The following is a 19774-nucleotide window of genomic DNA, read 5'->3' as shown; positions in this document are numbered from 1 at the left end:
GAGAACTGGGAGCATAGAGGTCAGAGCACAGGCCCTGCATCCAGCTAACCTCGCCAAACACCTGAACAGCTGTGAGACTTAGATCACTTAACCTTCCCACATGTCAGCTCCTGTACACAGCGCCTGCCTGAAAGGGGTGAGGATCCAGTCAGTAAGCACAGCAAGCTCCTGGCACCACGAATGCCCACTGAATGTCACTTACTGACATCACATGTACCTCACCAGGCAGGGCTGGACCACATGGGATGCCTCTTACCAGGGCTCTCATCTTGACAGCAAGGTGGCCTGGGAAAGGAGGATCAAGATGCTGCATTTGGAAGTCATGTTTATTCAGTGTCTCCCACCATACTGACCAAGACTTCCATCGAGAGGGGAGAAGACTGAGAAGCCGGCAAAGAAGCAGCGAGAACCCTTTTCATGGCTGTGAGGCTGCGTCTCGGGGCAGGTTGTGTTAGGGTAGGGAAAAGCAGAGAGAGATGTCAGGAAGGGCACCCAGCCTGGGCTCCTGCTACCAGGCTACCACCTCGTGCCCGCCTGTCTGCAGAGACACCAGCATGAGAAAATCCCTGGAGGAGAGACGTGGCTTCCCTGTTGAGGCCAGGCAGTTGAGCAAGGCGCTGGTGTTGGTGGCCTGCAGCTTCACCCAAGAGTGGACGTGTCCCCGCCCTGAGAGGGCCTTTAGGTGTACAGTGGGGGAAAGGGCAGCTCAGGGGTCGGCTGGAGCCTGCAGAGGACGGAGGGGGGAAGACCTTGGGCCAGAAGCACTGTCCAGGGCCTCCAGGGCAGGCCTGTTCAGGAGCCATCTGGGGCACAGAACAGCCCTGCCACCTACCAGTTATCTGGGCTCCAGATGGTGCCAGCAGCCTCCATGAGGTGGAAAGTGTAGGCCTGGCGCGAGCGGTCAGAAAGGTTCTGCTCACTCTTGTGAACCACTTCTCCGTGGATCAGGACGAGGGCCCCTGGCAGGGCCACAGCAGGTCAGGAGAGCACTCGGGGCAGGAAGGGACATGGTGGGCAGTCCCCTCCCTCAAGCGGTGGTATGGCCTCTTTGTCCCCCACCCTCATCCTGGCAACCTCAGGGGCCTGGAGTCTGCCCCAGGTTGGAGGCTGTGTGGTTGGACGTGGGTTGCCCCGGGATCAAGTCCTTCCACCGTGGCCCATGCCCTCGCAAGCCTCGGCAGTGGCATTGCCTTCTGCGGCATTTCCAGAACCAGGCAGAAGCCAGCTGGGGCCTCACCCAGGAACACAGCGTTGGAACTCAGTTTCCCTTTTCTAAAAGAAAGGGTGTGGGACTGCCCTGGTGGTCCCGTGGTTAAGAAACCGCCTTCCCATGCAGGGGATGCAAGTTCAATCCCTGGCTGGGGAACTAAGACTTCCACGTGCCACGAGGCAGCTGCCTGCACGGCTCAACTCCTGAGCACACTCGTCACAACTAACACCCAATGCAACCAGATAAATACTAATACAAAAATCAAAAGGAAGGGTGTGCTGACAGCCAGGGTTTCTGAGCACTTGTGCACCATCTCACACATGACATCTCACTGGCTTCCCCACTTGATGTTTGGGGAAACTGAGGCTCAGAGGGTTTCAGTCATTTGCTCTTAGAGACAGTCTGGAAGGAGCAGTATCTGGATTCCAGGCCAGCCTGGGGGACCCTGGTGTCGGTCACGCAGCTTTCAGTCCTCGAAGCGCCCGCCCGACGTTCCCTCCTGCTGTGACTCCCCGGCCCTCAGGTCAGAGCAGGCACAGACCCCCTGGGCATGGCCTCCAGGCCCTGCTCCCTGCCCTCTGCACCCCCCTACCTCTCAGCACTGGTGTGGGCACAAAGAGGCTGTTATCCCGGATTGGCTCCGACCCGAGGAAGCTGGTGCCAGGCACTGAGCCAGCAGGGGTCCGGACCATCCTTCTTGACACTCCACCTGCAGGCCAAAGTGGGGCCTTCAGCCTCTCTTTTTTCCAGGTCCTTCTTCCATGGGGGCGGGGGGCTTCCCAGATGGCTCAGTGGTAAAGAACCCGCCTGCTAATGCAGGAGATGCAGGAGACACAGGTTCAATCCCTGGGTTAGGAAGATCTCCTGGAGTAGGAAGTGGCAACCTGCTCCAGTATTCTTGCCTAAAAAATCCCATAGACAGAGGAGCCTGGTGGGCTACAGTCCATGGGGTGGCAAAGAGTCCAACGCTATCGAGCACGCACGTGTACACTCGTGGAGGGTGAGGACAAGTGACCAGGGAGAGGCAGGTGGCCTCACCTGTGTGGGACCCAGGGATGAACCAGAGGCAGCCGTTCTCCAGCATGGCGTCTTCCAGGGCAATCCACAGGCCCAGCACCCGGCCCAGGGGCTCCGTGTACAGGAAGGAGGCGTCCTGGTGAGGGGCGACTGCAGCAGGCCCACCTGGGCGTGAGAAGCCCCACCCCGCCTCACCTGGGCCCCAATTCAACTCAGTCCTTGGTCCTCCCAGGAGCAGTTAGAATCTCCCCACTTCCTGGGCTGGAGACTCTGGGCAAGAGAGATCACCTCTCAAAACTTCAATTTCCTAAACCATAGAGCAGTCCCTATGATAACCTAACTGCGAGGTTGCTGAAGAAGCCCATGAGCCAATATGTGCTCAACGTTGTAACTGCAGCCTAGAAAGCAGCGGCTATTGTTTCATTGCAGCAGGTAATCAAGCCACTGTCCTTAGGCAGGGAGGGCACTTGGCCACCAGATAGCCCAGTGTAAGCCCCCAGGGGCTGAAGACCGAGAAATTGGGTGCAAAGCAAGGGACGGACACAGAATCCCCCTTGTAAACACCCCCTGCATGATGCTGGGGCCCAGGCCACCAGGGAGGACCACTCAACAGAGGAACTGAATCTATAAGAACAAAAGTGGGTGCTAGTCCTTTCCCGAGGAACTGGGTGCTTTCTGAACACCAGACTTTAAGAGGGACTTTGACAATCCAGTGTCCAAACAAAGGTGTCCTAATGGTTGGGGCCCCAAAACACTGGGAGGAGGAAAGGCTGAAGGAGCTGGGGGTGCCAGGTTAAGCAGAGATGGCTCAGAGAGAGGATGGTCACCCCCTTCGGGAGACTGTCCTTGGGCTTGGTGGAGAGGAGGGGGCCTTACAGAGGAAGGACTCGGGCTTGTGCAGGAAGGAAAGAGCTGCCTGCAGGAGAGTGAGCCCTCTGTCACTGGAGGTATGTGAGAGAAGGGGATCATCGCCCATGAGGGAGGCAGGAAAGGGTAACTGTGATTCCAGCAGGTGTGTAATCAGATCAGCAATTTCTAGGCTGAATCAGCCCTCCAGGGAACTTGATAAAATACAGATTCCCAGGCCCTTGGTTACCTCAAGATCTCAGAGAATGGGGCCCAGGAATGTGTATTTCTAATCCGCAAGGGGTTGCTACCAGGTTTGGGAACCACTGTGTCAAGGACTCCTGGACACCGCCCCCTCCTGCCCCACCAGTTCACTCTGGAAGCAGCAGAGGAGGCTGGTCCCTCTGGGGCCCTGACAATGATTGATGTCCCAGATCTCCCGCCAGGACCTTTGCCAGGGACCCCAGCCTGCTCTTGGCTCACCTTCACCTCCGAAGTGAGGTTGCTGCAAGAGAGAGGAGGGGCCAGGTGAGACCAGGGTGGGGGCGGGGTGGGTGCTGCTCTGAGTCATCTCAGTGGGATGCTCCTGCCCCTGCCACAGGTGTTTATCTCCCAGGCTTCCCCACTGGCACCCAGCACCTACTGTGCCAGCCCAGGAGGGCTGCAGAGAGAAAAACGACCCTGCCTAGCAGGGAGCTCCCAGTCTGAACACGCCTTCAGACACCTTCAAACTTCTCTGGGAAGAGAAGACTTACGTGCCTAACAAGAACACAAGGCAGGGCACTTCCCCGGTGGTCAGGTGGTTAAGAATCCACCTTTCAATGCAGAGGATGTGGGTTTGATCCCTGGTCAGGGAACTAAAACTCCACATGCCACAGAGCAGCTAAGCCCACGCGCTGCAACTACTGAGCCCGTGTGCCACAATAAAGACTTGACGCGACCAAAATAAAATTAGTTTGTTTAAAAAAAAAAAGACACAAGGCAGAAGTGAGGGGCAGTGGGAGGAACTGGGGCCCAGACCAGCAGTTGAGCCTCTAGGCTTCAGGGTCAGAGATGGGTCCTCTCTTCCCAAGGGAGTTTGAAGGCTTCTTGGAGGAGGTGGCACTGAGCTGGGCCTTGAAAGCTGACAGCAAGGCATTTCAATAGCCAACAAAAGGAGGAGGCAGCCCGTCAGACCCCTTCCCTTCTGCTGCTAAATTGTAACTGAGAGCCAAGGGAATGCCAGGCATCCTAACCAGGGGAGACCAATTTTCATGTTCTCTTGCCCACTGAGTAGTAATTCTTCAGGGAGATAGTTTGTGGCCCTAGTATGGAGGGGCTGGTTTAAGCACTGTGCCCATTTTACAGAGGATAAACTGAGGCCTGGGGAGGACAGGGAACTCACCTTAAAGATATACATGCTCTGCACCACCACAGGCATCTGGAGGCCCAGACTTCTGGCCAAAGCCTGGAAGGGGGCAGAGGTCACACAGCCAGCCTGCCCACACTCACATCTGGCCTACCTGCCCGCCCTCGCCGACACCTCTGCTCACCTGCACCTTGCGGGAGTGTGTGACACACCTGAAGACGGGGTCAAGGGCATGCAGGGCTGCAGGACAAAGGCGAGATGAAGAGCCAGTCCCCAGTCCCCAGTGCCCTCCCGGGCCTAGGCCTGCGCACCCAGGATCAGGCTTCACTTTGATGTTTGCTATTTTCTGTGCATGAGCTTTCCGCTTGTTTATAACTGAGGAGTGGAGAGCAGGGTCCAAGGGGGAGCCTGCACCCAGAAATGCCATCTGTTGGGCTACTCACTGACTGCTTTGGAGGAAGGCCCCCCCAACTCTTCAGACTTTAGGTTCCCCCAAGCCCCTGCTTACCATGGCCAATTTTGTTGATGGATTTCTCCGGTGGGACCAGGAAATTTCCTGTGGCACAAAGAATAGATCAAGGCAGAAGAACTGGAGTCCAGCTACCCGCAGACAGCTGGTCTCAGTGCACCAACCCCCCAGCCCTGGGGGGCAAACACCCAAGTCCAGCCAGTCTAGGGCCCCAGTTCCAAACCTTGTTTGTCAAAGACGCCTTTCTCAAAGAAGAATCGAATCTTGTCACCGCTGCTTAAGAAATAGTCTGTGCTGCCCTGTGGAGAGGGGACATCAGAGGGACTGAGAGAGCATCCCAGGGTCACAGTTGGGCCTGACAGAGAGGGAAGAGGATTCAGAGGGCCCCCCACCCTGCACCCAGCACAGAGCTGCAGACTCCACTGATGCTTCTCAGACTTGTTCAATGCAACACAGATGGTAAACTGGAAACCCAAGGGCCCGACAGCACAGTCCGAAGCTACAAGCATGGAAGTTTTTGGAAACCTCTTTTTTTTTTTAATTAATTAATTAATTTATTTGTCTGCACCAGGTCTTAATTGTGACACGCGGGATCTTTTTTCTAGTCGCAGTATGCGGGCTCTTAGTTGCAGAATGTGGGATCCTAGTTCCTTGACCAGGGATCGAACCTGGGCCCCCTGCATTGGGAGCATGGAATCTTACCACTGGACCGTCAGGAAGTCCCCCTGGAAACCTCTTAATAAATCACCTGACTCATACCCAATAATGGCATGATCAAAGAGGCCTGGTTCCCAGGGAGCTTTGGGCCACTTGGGAAACCCTGGAGCTAGAATACTGGGGTTCAAATCCCAGCTCTGCCACTGATGGGCTGTGACCACAATCACATTACTGAACCTCTCCGGGTTTGGTTTCCTCATAAAATACACAGGCTACTAAAGGCACCTATCTCATAGGGTGTTGTAGGGATTATGCTGTTTACTTGGTGACTGAACAACAACATACATAAAGCACAAGAACAGTTGCTGGGAATGTGGTGTCATGTGAATATCTGCCCCTTATTATTCTTGGGCTTCCAGGGGCTCAGTGGTAAGGAATTCACCTGCCAATGCAGGAGATGTGGGTTCAATGCCTGAGTGGGGAAATATCTCCTGGAGAAGGAAATGGCAACCCACTCCAGTATTCTTGCCTGGGAAATCCCATGGACAGAGAAGCCTGGTGGGCTACAGTTCATGGGGTCACAAAGAGTTGGACATGACAGCACGTACATGCACACACACACATGTACACACACACACACATAAGACTCTAGAACAGTCCTTGGAATATGGTGTCATGTGAATATCTGCGTTTATTATTATAGAAAACACTCAGTGAGGGCATGACTAAATGCTCTCTAAATATAAGCTATTACTAATCTTTTTCTTAATAACTCCTCCTTGTTAATTTTAATATCATATTTCAAATTTCTTAGCATCATCTGAAAATGATGCTCCAGGAAGATGTCCCTTGTTTTCCTTGTGGCTTTGGTCACACATGATCACCATGCCGAGGAGCCTACCAGGCTCCTCTGTTCATGGGATTTTCCAGGTGAGAGTACTGGAGTGAGTTGCCATTGCCTTCTCCAATATATATGAACAGACTCAATGAAAAGTAAAAGTGAAAGTGTAAGTTGCTCAGTCGTGTCCAACTCCTTGCAACCCCATGGACTGTAACCCGCCAGGCTCCTCTGTCCATGGAATTTCCCAAGCAAGAATACTGGAGTGGGTTGCCATTCCCTTCTCCAGGGGATCTTCCTGACCCAGGGATTGAACCCCAGTCTCCCGAATCGCAGGCAGATTCTTTGATGTCTGAGCCATCAGGTAAGCCCATACACGAAGCACACATACACATCATCTTCCTTCCAAGGAGGGGCATTGGTGTCACTCAACTGAGCCTATGTCACCATGGAAGGAAGATTGTATATACACGACACACATGTATAATCTTCCTCCCAGCGTGGTGACTTAAGGACAGTTGAGTGGTGCCCCTGCCTGGGTTCCCAGGAGGCAGAGCCTCACCTCTTACTCACCTGAACACATCTGCTATCACAGGTGCCTGCCTGGCTCAAATCAGTGACTCATAGTGGTTCTTTGAAAACTTTCAGCTTCCCACTGAAAACTGAAAGGTTTTTTCCAACATTCTCAGTTCCTCTGTACTAGGATCAGGGTGAGGGAAACAAGTCTCAGAAGCATCAATTTAGTTCAGTTCAGTCTCTCAGTCGTGTCCGACTCTTTGTGACCCTATGAACCACAGCACACCAGCCCTCCCTGTCCATCACCAACTCCCAGAGTCCACCCAAACCCATGTCCATTGAGTTGGTGACGCCATCCAACCATCTCATCCTCTGTCGTCCCCTTCTCCTCCTGCCCTCAACCTTATAATGGATAATAATATTAAAGACAATGATGCTACATGCATGTCAAAGACGTTATTAAACTCAGTAATTCACAAAGGAACCAGCAACATGTTCAAAGGAGAATTTTAAGAACCACACAAATATAGGCACCAAGAAACGCTGAAATGAATTTACAGATCAGTGCAAAACTGATACAGCCACAGGGGCGATCAATAATTGCATCCTGCCAGACCCAGTTCATGCCCATTTCTATGGACAAGTATCACTGAGTTATCACAAAACTTGCAGGATTGTCAACTTAAAAAACAATGAAAAGTGCAGGTAAGCTGGAAAGAAGAGCCGAACAGGACACCTGCCGATCTTTTTTAAACATCCATTTCAAAGTCTTTCACAGTATCAGTAGTGAATATTGAGGATATACTGGATACCAGTACAGCCAAATGAAACCTACTGTTGGGAGCAAAGCTGTCATCCTATAAACCCCCTTTCCTTCTCAACTCCCCATTCTCTGCGTAGTAAGCCTTCCAGTCACTGTAATTCCCTTTATGCCCACCAGATGGCAGAAGTTCATTGCCATGAGTAAGCATGAGCCCCCATTACTGAGCCTGGACCACAGCTTGTTTTGTGGTTGTTAGTGTATTTATCGTATGCAGAGTACATCATGAGAAACGCTGGGCTGGACGAAACACAAACTGGAATCAAGATTGCCAGGAGAAATATCAATAACCTCAGATATGCAGATGACACCACCCTTATGGCAGAAAGTGAAGAACTAAAGAGCCTCTTGATGAAAGTGAAAGAGGAGAGTGAAAAAGTTGGCTTAAAGCTCAACATTCAGAAAACAAAGATCATGGCATCCGGTCCCATCACTTCATGGCAAATAGATGGGGAAACAGTGGAAACAGTGGCTGACTTTATTTTTCTAGGCTCCAAAATCACTGCAGATGGTGACTGCAGCCATGAAATTAAAAAACGCTTACTCCTTGGAAGGAAAGTTATGACCAAGCTGGACAGCATATTAAAAAGTAGAGACATTACTTTGCCAACAAAGGTCTGTCTAGTCAAGGCTATGTTTTTTCCGGTGGTAACGTATGGATGTGAGAGTTGGACTATAAAGAAAGCTGAGTGCTGAAGAATTGATGCTTTTGCACTGTGGGGTTGGAGAAGACTCTTGAGAGTCCCTTGGACTTCGAGGAGATCCAACCAGTCCATCCTTAAGGAGATCAGTCCTGGGTGTTCATTGGAAGGACTGATGTTGAAGCTGAAACTCCAATACTTTGGCCACCTGATGCAAAGAGCTGACTCACTTGAAAAGACCTTGATGCTGGGAAAGATTGAGTGCAGGAGAAGGGGACAACAGAGGATGAGATGGTTGGATGGCATCACCGAGTCAATGGACATGGGTTTGGGTGAACTCCGGGAGTTGGTGATGGACAGGGAGGGCTGGCATGCTGCGGTTCATGGAGTCGCAAAGAGTCGGACACGACTGAGCGACTGCACTGAACTGAATGTATTTACTTGGCTGTGCCGGGTGTTTAGTTGTGGCATGCAGGATCTTCCATGTTTATTGCAGCATGCAATTCTTTAGTTGCAGCATGTGGGATCTAGATCCCTGACCAGGGATGGAACCTGGGCCCCCTGCACTGAGAGTGTAAAGTCTTAGCCACTGGACCCACCAGGGAAGTCCCTGGACTGCAGCTTTGGCTTGAGGGCCCAGCAGCAGGCAGGCTCATAAAATCAGGCTATGAAAGGTTACAAGAACTGTGTGGGAGAACCCCTGGGTCTCAACTTATCCATCTCAAACTGTACTGAGTCCCATTAGGTCACCGGGGTGGAGTCAGGTGGAGGGGCGGGACAAGCAGAGCTCCTAGTCTCACTGGGGGATGACTTACCCAGGTAGGCCCATCAAAATCATTTGTTTTGGATTGTGGCCACAAAGTGGTGCTTTGTGGCAGGAAAACTTCTAAGGAAGTACAGCAGAGCAGTGACAACATGAACTTGGTATCCGGCAAATCTGGGTTTAAGTTCTGGCTCTATTAGTGATTAACTGTGTAGTTTGGGGCATGTGAACTGAACTTCAATTATCCTTAATTTATCTGTCAAATGGGGGCAATAACGTTGACTTTATAAATTCATAGTAGGGAGTGAAGGAAATCGGCAAATAAGACACAGTCTGGTGCCTTGAGAAAGTTCAAGGCCTGACTCAGTGTCAGAATGAGCTGATGGGGGGACTCCCCTGGCGGCTCGTGGTTAAGGGTCTGAGCTTCCACTTCAGGGGGTACAGGTTCTATCCCTGGTTGGGGAACTAAGAGCTGAACAGTGCTGCAAGGCCAGAAAAATGAACCCATGGGCCTTGGGACCTGATGTTTCCAGGCTTCACCGCCCATCAGAGACCAGGTCCCATCTCTGCCTGCTCCAGGCACCTACCTGGGCTCGCAGCTGCTCCTCCTCCTGGGTAGAAAATTCCGTGCGACAGTGGAGAGGGACATCCATCTTGGCCACGATCTCATCAATCCTCCGTTGCATGGCCTCACACTCGTCTGCAGATAAGAACCCTTCCAGCACCAGGAATCCATCCTCCTGAAACTGCAGGCAGACAGGCAGGAGACTCAGGCTTCCCCCCAGCCTCAAACGCTCTTTGAGAGGACTGATTTGACCCCTCCCCAAACCAGAAGCTGTCTGAAGGCAGGACCTAGCGTCCTGTTCGTTGCTCCGCCCGCCTCCCTGGCCATGGCACCTATGTCCAGTGAAGGGCAGTGAGTGCTGGCTGCTTGAATGAAGGGGAGTAGAAGCAGAGATGTCCCCACTGTAACCCTCCAGTGGGCTTGAGTCACATGGGGATACAACCTCATTCATTTATCCAGCCAACATTGACTGTACATCTACCGTGCACCCGATGTGGCTTTAGGAGCTAGAGATTCAGTCGTGAACAAGCCATCCATGATGCCTGCCTCCCAGACCTGGTCTAAGAAAGGAGACAGACATCCAACAGACCAGTATACACGGGATTCTATTACACGAAGTATGCTTTATCTCCCTGGAGTGTAACACAGGTGATAGAAAAATATTTACTGGCATGGGGATGTGTTCTAGATATATTGTGAGATTAGAAAAAGAAGCCATGGGAGTTCCCTGGTGGTTCAGTAGCTAAGATTCCCCGCTGCTCCCAGTGCCTGGGGAATTAGATCCCACATGCCAGAACTAAGTGTTCACATGCTACAACTAACCATCCCATATGCCGAAAGGAAGATAAAAGATCCCAAGTGCTTCGACTAAAACCCAGCCCAGCTAAATAAATAAATGTACTGAAGAGCCGGCTCATTGGAAAAGACCTTGATGCTGGGAAAGACTGAGGGCAGGAGGAGAAGTGGGTGACAGAGGATGAGGTGGTTGGATGGCATCACAGACTCAACAGACTTGAGTTTGAGCAAACTCCGGGAGAGAGTGAAGAACAGGCCAGCATGGTATGCTGTGATCCATGAGGCTGCAAAGAGTTGGACATGACTAAGTGACTGAACAAGAACAACAAAAAAAGCCAAATACAAATAAGTATTCTAATTTGCGAGAACTTGGGCAAATGCTGTCCAGTGGGGTCACACCTGTCCCTCCACAGAGGGCTGCGTGAAGGCCCAAGGGACAGCAGGAGTTCTAGGTCCCAGTACTGTGCCTGGCACATAGGAGAAACTTGGGGAAACATGTTGAATGGGCATTTCTACCATCTGTAAGAATACACGGAAGAACTATACAAAAAAGTTCTTAATGGCCCAGATAATCACGATGCTGTGGTCATGTACCTAGAGCCAGACATTCTGGAATGCAAAGTCGAGTGGGCCTCAGCAAGCATTACATGAACAAAGCTAGTGGAGGTGACAGAATTTCAGATGAGCTACTTCAAATTCTAAAAGATGATGCTGTGAAAGTGCTGCACTCAAAATGCCAGCAATTTTGGAAAACTCAGCAATAGCCACAGGACTGGAAAAGGTCAGTTTTCATTCCAATCCCAAAGAAAGGCAATGCCTAGGAATATTCAAACTACCATACAGTTGTGCTCATTTCACATGCTAGAAAGGTAATGCTCAGAATTCTTCAAGCTAGACTTCAATAGTCTGCGAACCGAGAACTTCCAGATGTATAAACTGGATTTAGAAAAGGCAGAGGAACCAGAAATCAAATGGCCAACATCTGTTGGATCATAGAAAAAGCAAAGAAATTCCAGAAAAACATCTACTTCTGCTTTGTCGACCACACTAAAGCCTTTTGACTGTGTTGATCACAACAAACTGTGGAAAACTCTTAAAGAGATGGGGATACCAGACCACCTTACCTGCCTCCTGAGAAATCTGTATGCAGGTCAAGAAGCAACGGTTAGAACTGGACATGGAACAACAGACTGGTTCCAAATTGGGAAAGGAGCACGTCAAGGCTGTATATTGTCACCCTGCTTATTTAACTTATATAAAGAATCAGTTCAGTTCAGTTCAGTCACTCAGATCAGATCAGATCAGTTGCTCAGTCGTGTCCGACTCTTCTCGACCTCATGAATCGCAGCATGCCAGGCCTCCCTGTCCATCACCAACTCCCAGAGTTCACTCAGACTCACGTCCATCGAGTCAGTGATGCCATCCAGCCATCTCATCCTCTCTCGTCCCCTTCTCCTCTTGCCCCCAATCCCTCCCAGCATCGGAGTCTTTTCCAATGAGTCAACTCTTTGCATGAGGTGGCCAAAGTACTGGAGTTTCAGCTTTAGCATCATTCCTTCCAAAGAAATCCCAGGGCTGATCTCCTTCAGAATGGACTGGTTGGATCTCCTTGCAGTCCAAGGGACTCTCCAAAGTCCTATCCAACACCACAGTTCAAAAGCATCAATTCTTTGGCGCTCAGCCTTCTTCACAGTCCAACTCTCACATCCATACATGACCACAGGAAAAACCATAGCCTTGACTAGATGAACCTTTGTTGGCAAAGTAATGTCTCTGCTTTTGAATATGCTATCTACGTTGGTCATAACTTTCCTTCCAAGGAGTAAGCGTCTTTTAATTTCATGGCTGCAGTCACCATCTGCAGTGATTTTGGAGCCTAGAAAAATAAAGTCTGATACTGTTTCCACTGTTTCCCCATTATTTGCCATGAAGTGATGGGACCGGATGCCATGATCTTCATTTTCTGAATGTTGAGCTTTAAGCCAACTTTTTCACTCTCCACTTTCACCTTCATCAAGAGGCTTTTGAGTTCTTCTTCACTTTCTGCCATAAGGGTGGTGTCATCTGCATATCTGAGGTTATTGATATTCCTCCCGGCAATCTTGATTCCAGCTTGTGTTTCTTCCAGCCCAGCATTTCTCATGATGTACTCCGCATATAAGTTAAATAAGCAGGGTGACAATATACAGCCTTGACGTACTCCTTTTCCTATTTGGAACCAGTCTGTTGTTCCATGTCCAGTTCTAACTGTTGCTTCCTGACCTGCATACAGATTTCTCAAGAGGCAGGTCAGGTGGTCTGGTATTCCCATCTCTTTCAGAATTTTCCACAGTCTATTGTGATCCACACAGTCAAAGGCTTTGGCATAGTCAATAAAGCAGAAATAGATGTTTTCTGGAACTCTCTTGCTTTTTCCATGATCCAGCGGATGTTGGCAATTTGATCTCTGGTTCCTCTGCCTTTTCTAAAACCAGCTTAAAGATCAGGAGGTTCATGGTTCACATATTGCTGAAGCCTGGCTTGGAGAATTTTGAGCATTACTTTACTAGCATGTGAGATGAGTGCAATTGTGCGGTAGTTTGAGCATTCTTTGGCATTGCCTTTCTTTGGGATTGGAATGAAAACTGACCTTTTCCAGTCCTGTGGCCACTGCTGAGTTTTCCAAATTTGCTGGCATATTGAGTGCAGCACTTTCACAGCATCATCTTTCAGGATTTGAAATAGCTCAACTGGAATTCTATCACCTCCACTAGCTTTGTTCGTAGTGATGCTTGCTAAGGCCCACTTCACTTCACATTCCAGGATGTCTGGCTCTAGGTCAGTGATCACACCATTGTGATTAGCTGGGTCGTGAAGATCTTTTTTGTACAGTTCTTCTGTGTATTCTTGCCATTTCTTCTTAATATCTTCTGCTTCTGTTAGGTCCATACCATTTCTGTCCTTTATCAAGCCCATCTTTGCATGAAATGTTCCTTTGGTATCTCTGATTTTCTTGACGAGATCTCTAGTCTTTCCCATTCTGTTGTTTTCCTCTATTTCTTTGCATTGATCGCTGAGGAAGGCTTTCTTATCTCTTCTTGCTATTCTTTGGAACTCTGCATTCAGATGTTTATATCTTTCCTTTTCTCCTTTGCTTTTCACTTCTCTTCTTTTCACAGCTATTTGTAAGGCCTCCCCAGACAGCCATTTTGCATTTCTTTTCCATGGGGATGGTCTTGATCCCTGTCTCCTGTACAATGTCATGAACCTCAGTCCATAGTTCATCAGGCACTCTATCTATCAGATCTAGGCCCTTAAATCTATTTCTCACTTCCACTGTATAATCATAAGGGATTTGATTTAGGTCATACCTGAATGGTCTAGTGGTTTTCCCTACTTTCTTCAATTTAAGTCTGAATTTGGCAATAAGAAGTTCATGGTCTGAGCCACAGTCAGCTCCCAGTCTTGTTTTTGCTGACTGTATAGAGCTTCTCCGTCTTTGGCTGCAAAGAATATAATCAATCTGATTTCGGTGTTGACCATCTGGTGATGTCCATGTATAGAGTCCTCTCTTGTGTTGTTGGAAGAGGGTGTTTGTTATGACCAGTGCATTTTCTTGGCAAAACTCTATTAGTCTTTGCCCTGTTTCATTCTGTATTCCAAGGCCAAATTTGCCTGTTACTCCAGGTGTTTCTTGACTTCCTACTTTTGCATTCCAGTCCCCTATAATGAAAAGGACATCTTTTTGGGGTGTTAGTCACTCAGTCGTATCCAACTCTTTGCAATCCCATGAACGGCAGCACACCAGGCCTCCCTGTCCATCACCAACTCCCAGAGTTCACCCAAACCCATGTCCATTGAGTCGGTGATGCCATCCAGCCATCTCATCCTCTGTCGTCGCCTTCTCCTCCTGCCCTCAATCTTTCCCAGCATCAGGGTCTTTTCCAATGAGTCAGCTCTTCTCATCAGGTGGCCAAAGTATTGGAGTTTCAGCTTCAACATCAGTTCTTCCAATGAACACCCAGGACTGATCTCCTTTAGGATGGACTGGTTGGATCTCCTCACAGTCCAAGGGACTCTCAAGAGTCTTCTCCAACACCACAGTTCAAAAGCATCAATTCTTTGGTGCTCAGCTTTGTTCACAGTCCAACTCTCACATCCATACATGACCACAGGAAAAACCATAGCCTTGACTAGATGAACCTTTGTTGGCAAAGTAATGTCTCTGCTTTTGAATATGCTATCTAGGTTGGTCATAACTTTCCTTCCAAGGAGTAAACGTCTTTTAATTTCATGGCTGCAGTCACCATCTGCAGTGATTTTGGAGCCTAGAAAAATAAAGTCAGCCACTGTTTCCACTGTTTCCCCATCTATTTGCCATGAAGTGATGGGACCGGATGCCATGATCTTCGTTTTCTGAATGTTGAGCTTTAAGCCAACTTTTTCACTCTCCTCTTTCACTTTCATCAAGAGGCTCTTTAGTTCTTCTTTACTTTCTGCCATAAGGGTGGTGTCATCTGCATATCTGAGGTTATTGATATTTCTGCTAGCAATTTTGATTCCAGCTTGTGCTTCGTCCAGCCTGGCGTTTCTCGTGATGTTCTCTGCATATAAGTTAAATAAACAAGGTGACAATATACAGCCTTGACGTACTCCTTTTCCTATTTGGAACCAGTCTGCTGTTCCATGTCCAGTTCTAACTGTTGCTTCATCATGTGAAATGCCAAGCTGGATGAATCACAAGCTGGAATCAAGATTTGCTATTCAGTTCCTCAGTCGTGTCAGACTCTTTGTGATCCCATGGACTGCAGCACACCAAGCTTCCCTGTCCTTCACCATCTCCTGGAGCTTGCTCAGATTCATGTCCATTGAGTCAGTGATGCCATGTAACTGTCTCCTCTTCTGTCATCCCCTTCTCCTTAACCCTCAACATTCAAAAAACTAAGATCAATGGCATCCAGTCAGTCCTATGACTTCTTTGCAAATAGAAGGGGAAAAAGTGGAAACCATGACATATTTTATTTTCTTGGGCTCCAAAATCACTGTGGATGGTGACTGCAACCATGAAATTAAAAGATGATTGCTCCTTGGAAGAAAAGCAATGACAAACCTAGACAGTATGTTAAAAAGCAGAGACATCACTTTGCGGACAAAGGTCCATCTAGTCAAATCTATGGTTTTTCCAGTAGTCACGTTTGGATGTAAGAGTTGGACCATAAAGAAGGCTGAACACCCAAGAACTGATGGTTTCGAATTGTGCTGGAGAAGACTCTTGAGAGTCCCTTGGACAGCAAGGAGATCAAACAATCCTAAAGGAAGCCAACCCTGAATGTTCATCGGAAGGACTGATGCTGAAGCTGAAGCTCCAATACTTTGGCCACCTAATACAAACAGCTGACTCATTAGAAAAGACCCTGATGCTGGGAAAGATCGAAGGCAGGAGGAGAAGGGAATGACAGAGGATGAGATGGTTGGATGGCATCACCAACTCAATGGACCTAAGTTTGAGCAAACTCCAGGATATAGTGAAGAACAGGGAAGCCTGGTGTGCTGCAGTCCATGGGATCACAAAGAGTCGGACACAACCTAGTCAGACACAACAACTGTGATGGAGCTTTTATTTTATTCGGCCCCACAGTGCGGCTTCCGGGATCTTAATTCCAAGTCCTGGCATCAAACCTGTGCCCTCCGCAGTGGAAAGGCCAAGTCTTAACGGCGGGACCACCCGGGAATTCCCCAGACCTTTCAGCGATTCAAGGGCTGTATACAAAAATATTGTCTCAGCGTAGGGAATGTATGCGTGCGTGCCCGTGCGTGCGTGCTCAGTCGCTTCAGTCGTGTCCGACTCTTTGCGACCCTATGGACTGTGCGGCTCACCAGGCTCCTCTGTCCATGGGATTTTTCAGGCAAGAATACTGGAGTGGGTTGCCATTTCCTTCTTCAAGGAAATGTATGGAATGTTTTAATTTTCTTTTTTGAGATTTTCTGTAATTTTTTTTTTTTTTTGCATTTTCCTCTTGCCACCAGGATCAAACCACAAGGGTCAGGTTTTTTCAAAGATCTCCCTCGCTCTAATTTCCAAGGCTTAGCTCTTTCCAGGTGGCGCTAGCGGTGAAGAACCCGCCTGGCAATGCAGGAGACTTAAGAAACGCAGGTCGGATCCCTGGTCCTCCTCTGGAGGAGGGCATGTCAACCCACTCCAGTAGTTTTGCCTGGAGAATCCCATGGACAGAGGAACCTGGCGGGAGACAGTCCGTAGGGTGGCAAAGAGTGGGACAAGACTGAAGTGACTTAGCATACAGGCACGCTGGAACGCCCGCGGCTGGTTCCGCAGCCAAGCGCCTTAGGTTAGGCGTGGGATCAGCGGGCCCGCCCCCTCGTTGGGCCCGCCCCTTCCCAGACCTTCGCCCCCGCCCCCACCCCCAGCTCTCAAGACCCTGTGTTTTAGTCTGGTATTGTCACCTACATGTTCCCCCACCACCGCGGGCGCGGTGGCCTGGACGGCCCCTGGCTGTGTGTGCAGAAGTTAGGGGTCGTGCCTGTGAACCGACCACTCTGGGCTTCAGTTTCCTGTTCAGAAATACAACGGGGCGGGGTCGAGTTTCCTGGACTAGCTCAAGTTTTGAGGGGCCCCTTATATTTATCTGACCCTCGGGGTCTCCCAACCGGCAGGCCCCTACCTTCTGGAGCTGTGAGGGACTCAGGCAGGCCATGATGACCCGGGGCAGGGCACAAGGGCGGCTGGTAGCTCTGGGTACCAAGGCCAAGGCTGGAGAGGAAGTTCAGGAGGGGAGGGGCGAGAGCCTGGGAAGCCCAAGAACGTTTAACCCTTCCCTGCCCAGAGAAAACCCGAATCCTGGCTTCCCATCCTTCCCTGGCCTCACCCAGAGAAAACCCAACGTAACCCCCAGCCCTTCTCCACACCACCCCCGTCTCACTTCTGTCCTTGGATGGGGCCGCCCTTGTCTCTGCCGCACACCCTGGGGCCATCCCTCGCCCCACCCCGCAGCTAATCCAGGATTAGCCAGTCCTGATCTCTAAAGGCTTCTACCAGAACTGTCCCCTTTCTATTTCTTTCCAGAAACCACTCCTGCTGGCTGTTTAAAAGGTGCCTACAAGTTGTGTCCCAGCAGGGTCCCGGCAGGCAGGAAGACACCTGAGTCCCAGTCCAGGGGCTGCCACTGACTGGACCGTCCGACCCACGCCTGCCCCTCTCCTGGGCAAGGATCAGACAGTGCCCAGGCCACCAGCTTAGACGGTGCAACAGTCCATGGGGTCACAAAGAGTTGGACGTGACTGAGCGACTGAACTGAACTGAGGCCACCAGTGGCAAGTTGGAGGAGCTGGAATGTGGGGTGGGTCTCTGTAGGCCAGCAGACAGGCTCTGAGCGACTTTGCATTCCAAAGGTGGAAGAGGGCCTGGGGGAGGAGTGTCCACCCCCACCCTTGATCCCCTGAGACTCTCTAGGTCCTGAGAGGATTATAGATCTGTCTGCAGCTCTGAGGAAAGTAGAAGATAAGGGAGATCTAATGGCATGGAGTGGGGGCTGGGCCTTCAGAATGAGGGCGAAGGAAGCCAGGCTCCCTGTTCCCCACCCCCAGGCCCGAGGTGTTGGTGTCTGAGGCTGGCGGTCAGCACACCCACCCTTCCAGCCAGCCCTGCTCAGCAGCTGACAGGGCCATTCTGAAAACTGGCTGCTGCTTCTGAAAACCAGCCACTGGCCTTCCCCGAAGTGACGCTTTCTGAATGGCCAAGGGACAGAGTGTCTCAGGAGTGAGCATGGGGACACAGCTCAGACCCTGGGGGCCTTGGCCCTGAGTCAAGTACTGCTTTCTGGGCCACCACACTGGGACTAGCTGCATGGGCCCTGCTTTCCCAGAGCAGAGAGCTGGAGGAGGGGTGCCCCCCCCTCCGCCACCCCCGCAGGCATCTGAGGCTAGAGGGTATGAGGGACTCCGGGGACAGGCTGGTGAGGAAGACACGTGAGAGAACCCTTTGGGGAAACATAGCGAAGACTCAGCTCCCTCACAGGTCGTGATCCCAGCTGTTGCAGCCCCTTCCCAATTGGCTGCCCCACAGATCCCGAGAGAGGCCCGCCTGTGTGCCAGGAACACAGCGAGGGTCTTCCTGCAGTGCTGGGTCAGCAACTCTTGGGGAACCCCCCCCACACACACCAGCAGCCTGACCAGGTTGCTACTCATGCCCCTGGCCTTACTTTCCCATCCGCAGTTTTGGGGACAGCAGGAGTACCTCCTGGACACTTGGCAAGTGCCACAAACTGTTCGTTAGCAGGAGCTGTTCTGGGTGGAATGTGAAGGTATTTTTTATTTTTTGAATGTCAAGTTTTCAAAAAAAAAAAAAGTTTTCAAAATTGCTGTTATAATCAGAGAAAAGGCCACCAGTGTGGTTTTAAGTTGGAGCAAAGAGCCCGGGTTGGGGTAAGGGGTGGGGCTGGGCCTCCCCATGATTTGTCCATTCAATTCAGCTCAGGCTTTGGGAAGTGGGTGGGTGGTGTTTCCACAGGGCTGTTTTTTTCCAAAAGCTAACCAGCTCCAGATGGGGGGCTGGGCCACCCCAGGGCTGAGGTGGGGGCACTGTGGGAGAGGTACCAGACCAGACAGGCGAGGGAGACCTCCACTCCTGAAATACAGGAGGGTGTGGCAGGGAGGGCACAGCCCACCAAAAATCCCACGACAGAGGCAGAAAGGAAAACTCCTGACTCACTCCCGAGGTCACCTGGGCGGGGGTCAAAGTCCATGTAAGGAGGAAAGACTGGCATAGTCCTGAGGAGTTGCCCAAGCAACAGCTAAGTCCTCATTGTTAAGGCCAAGATCAGACACAATGGCTCTTTTTCTTCACCAAAGACCCCTGCCCCAGGGCCCACTTTGGGCCGCAGGAGCCCCACTGGTCCAAGAGGAAGCAGATGATTGACTGATTACCAGGAAGCAGGCCCACTGCTGGAGCGGAGCGCCTACCAGCAAAAGCTAAGGAAGCCCCAGAACCATCCTGTGAGGTTTCCAACCCCATCCAAACTGTATAAATGAGGGGACCGAGGATCACATCAAGTACAGGGCAGAGCTAGGATCTGAGAGCAACTCTGCCCATCCCCCAAGCTTCTGCCCTTGACCCCAGCGCGTGCCTTCAGCACATCCAGCCCAAAGGGGCTGTGAGCTGGGTCAGGACTGCCTCTGCAGAGCCCTGGAGACTGGCTGCTGTTATTATAAGGACCCAAAGAGAACAGCATACATGTGCCCAATGCACAGATGGGGACGTGGAGGGCTCGGGAGGGAAGGGCCTGCCCAGCTTCAC

General features: G+C 50.7%; 1 protein-coding gene across 1 annotated transcript; it reads right to left on the bottom strand.

The window, feature by feature from the left end:
* Window positions 1-308: 308 nt before the first annotated feature.
* Window positions 309-17263, bottom strand: PHYHD1 (phytanoyl-CoA dioxygenase domain containing 1). The gene is made up of 11 exons (XM_061433788.1): window positions 17145-17263; window positions 9713-9871; window positions 5114-5189; window positions 4930-4977; window positions 4606-4661; window positions 4458-4520; window positions 3557-3578; window positions 2249-2377; window positions 1803-1919; window positions 833-959; window positions 309-724 (listed from the first exon to the last, which is right to left on the bottom strand). The coding sequence occupies exons 1-11, from the start codon at window positions 17175-17177 to the stop codon at window positions 679-681; spliced, it is 876 nt and encodes a 291-aa protein (XP_061289772.1). The 5' UTR covers window positions 17178-17263; the 3' UTR covers window positions 309-678.
* Window positions 17264-19774: the final 2511 nt, after the last annotated feature.

The sequence above is a fragment of the Bos javanicus genome, chromosome 11 (genome assembly GCF_032452875.1).
Source record: "Bos javanicus breed banteng chromosome 11, ARS-OSU_banteng_1.0, whole genome shotgun sequence".
NCBI lineage: Eukaryota > Metazoa > Chordata > Mammalia > Artiodactyla > Bovidae > Bos > Bos javanicus.
The sequence above is the reverse complement of the archived record's forward strand: the minus strand, read 5'-3'. Positions and strand labels throughout refer to the sequence as shown.

Bases quoted from the DNA above. Each gene is read 5' to 3' on its own strand.
- PHYHD1 (XM_061433788.1), bottom strand. From the start codon at position 17,177: ATGGCCTGCCTGAGTCCCTCACAGCTCCAGAAG. The intron at 3,579-4,457 runs GTGAGTTCCCTG...TCTCTCTTGCAG, and splicing joins AGAGCATGTATATCTTTAAG to CAACCTCACTTCGGAGGTGA. The intron at 725-832 runs GTAGGTGGCAGG...CGTCCTCTGCAG, and splicing joins ATCTGGAGCCCAGATAACTG to GCTCCAGCCGACCCCTGAGC.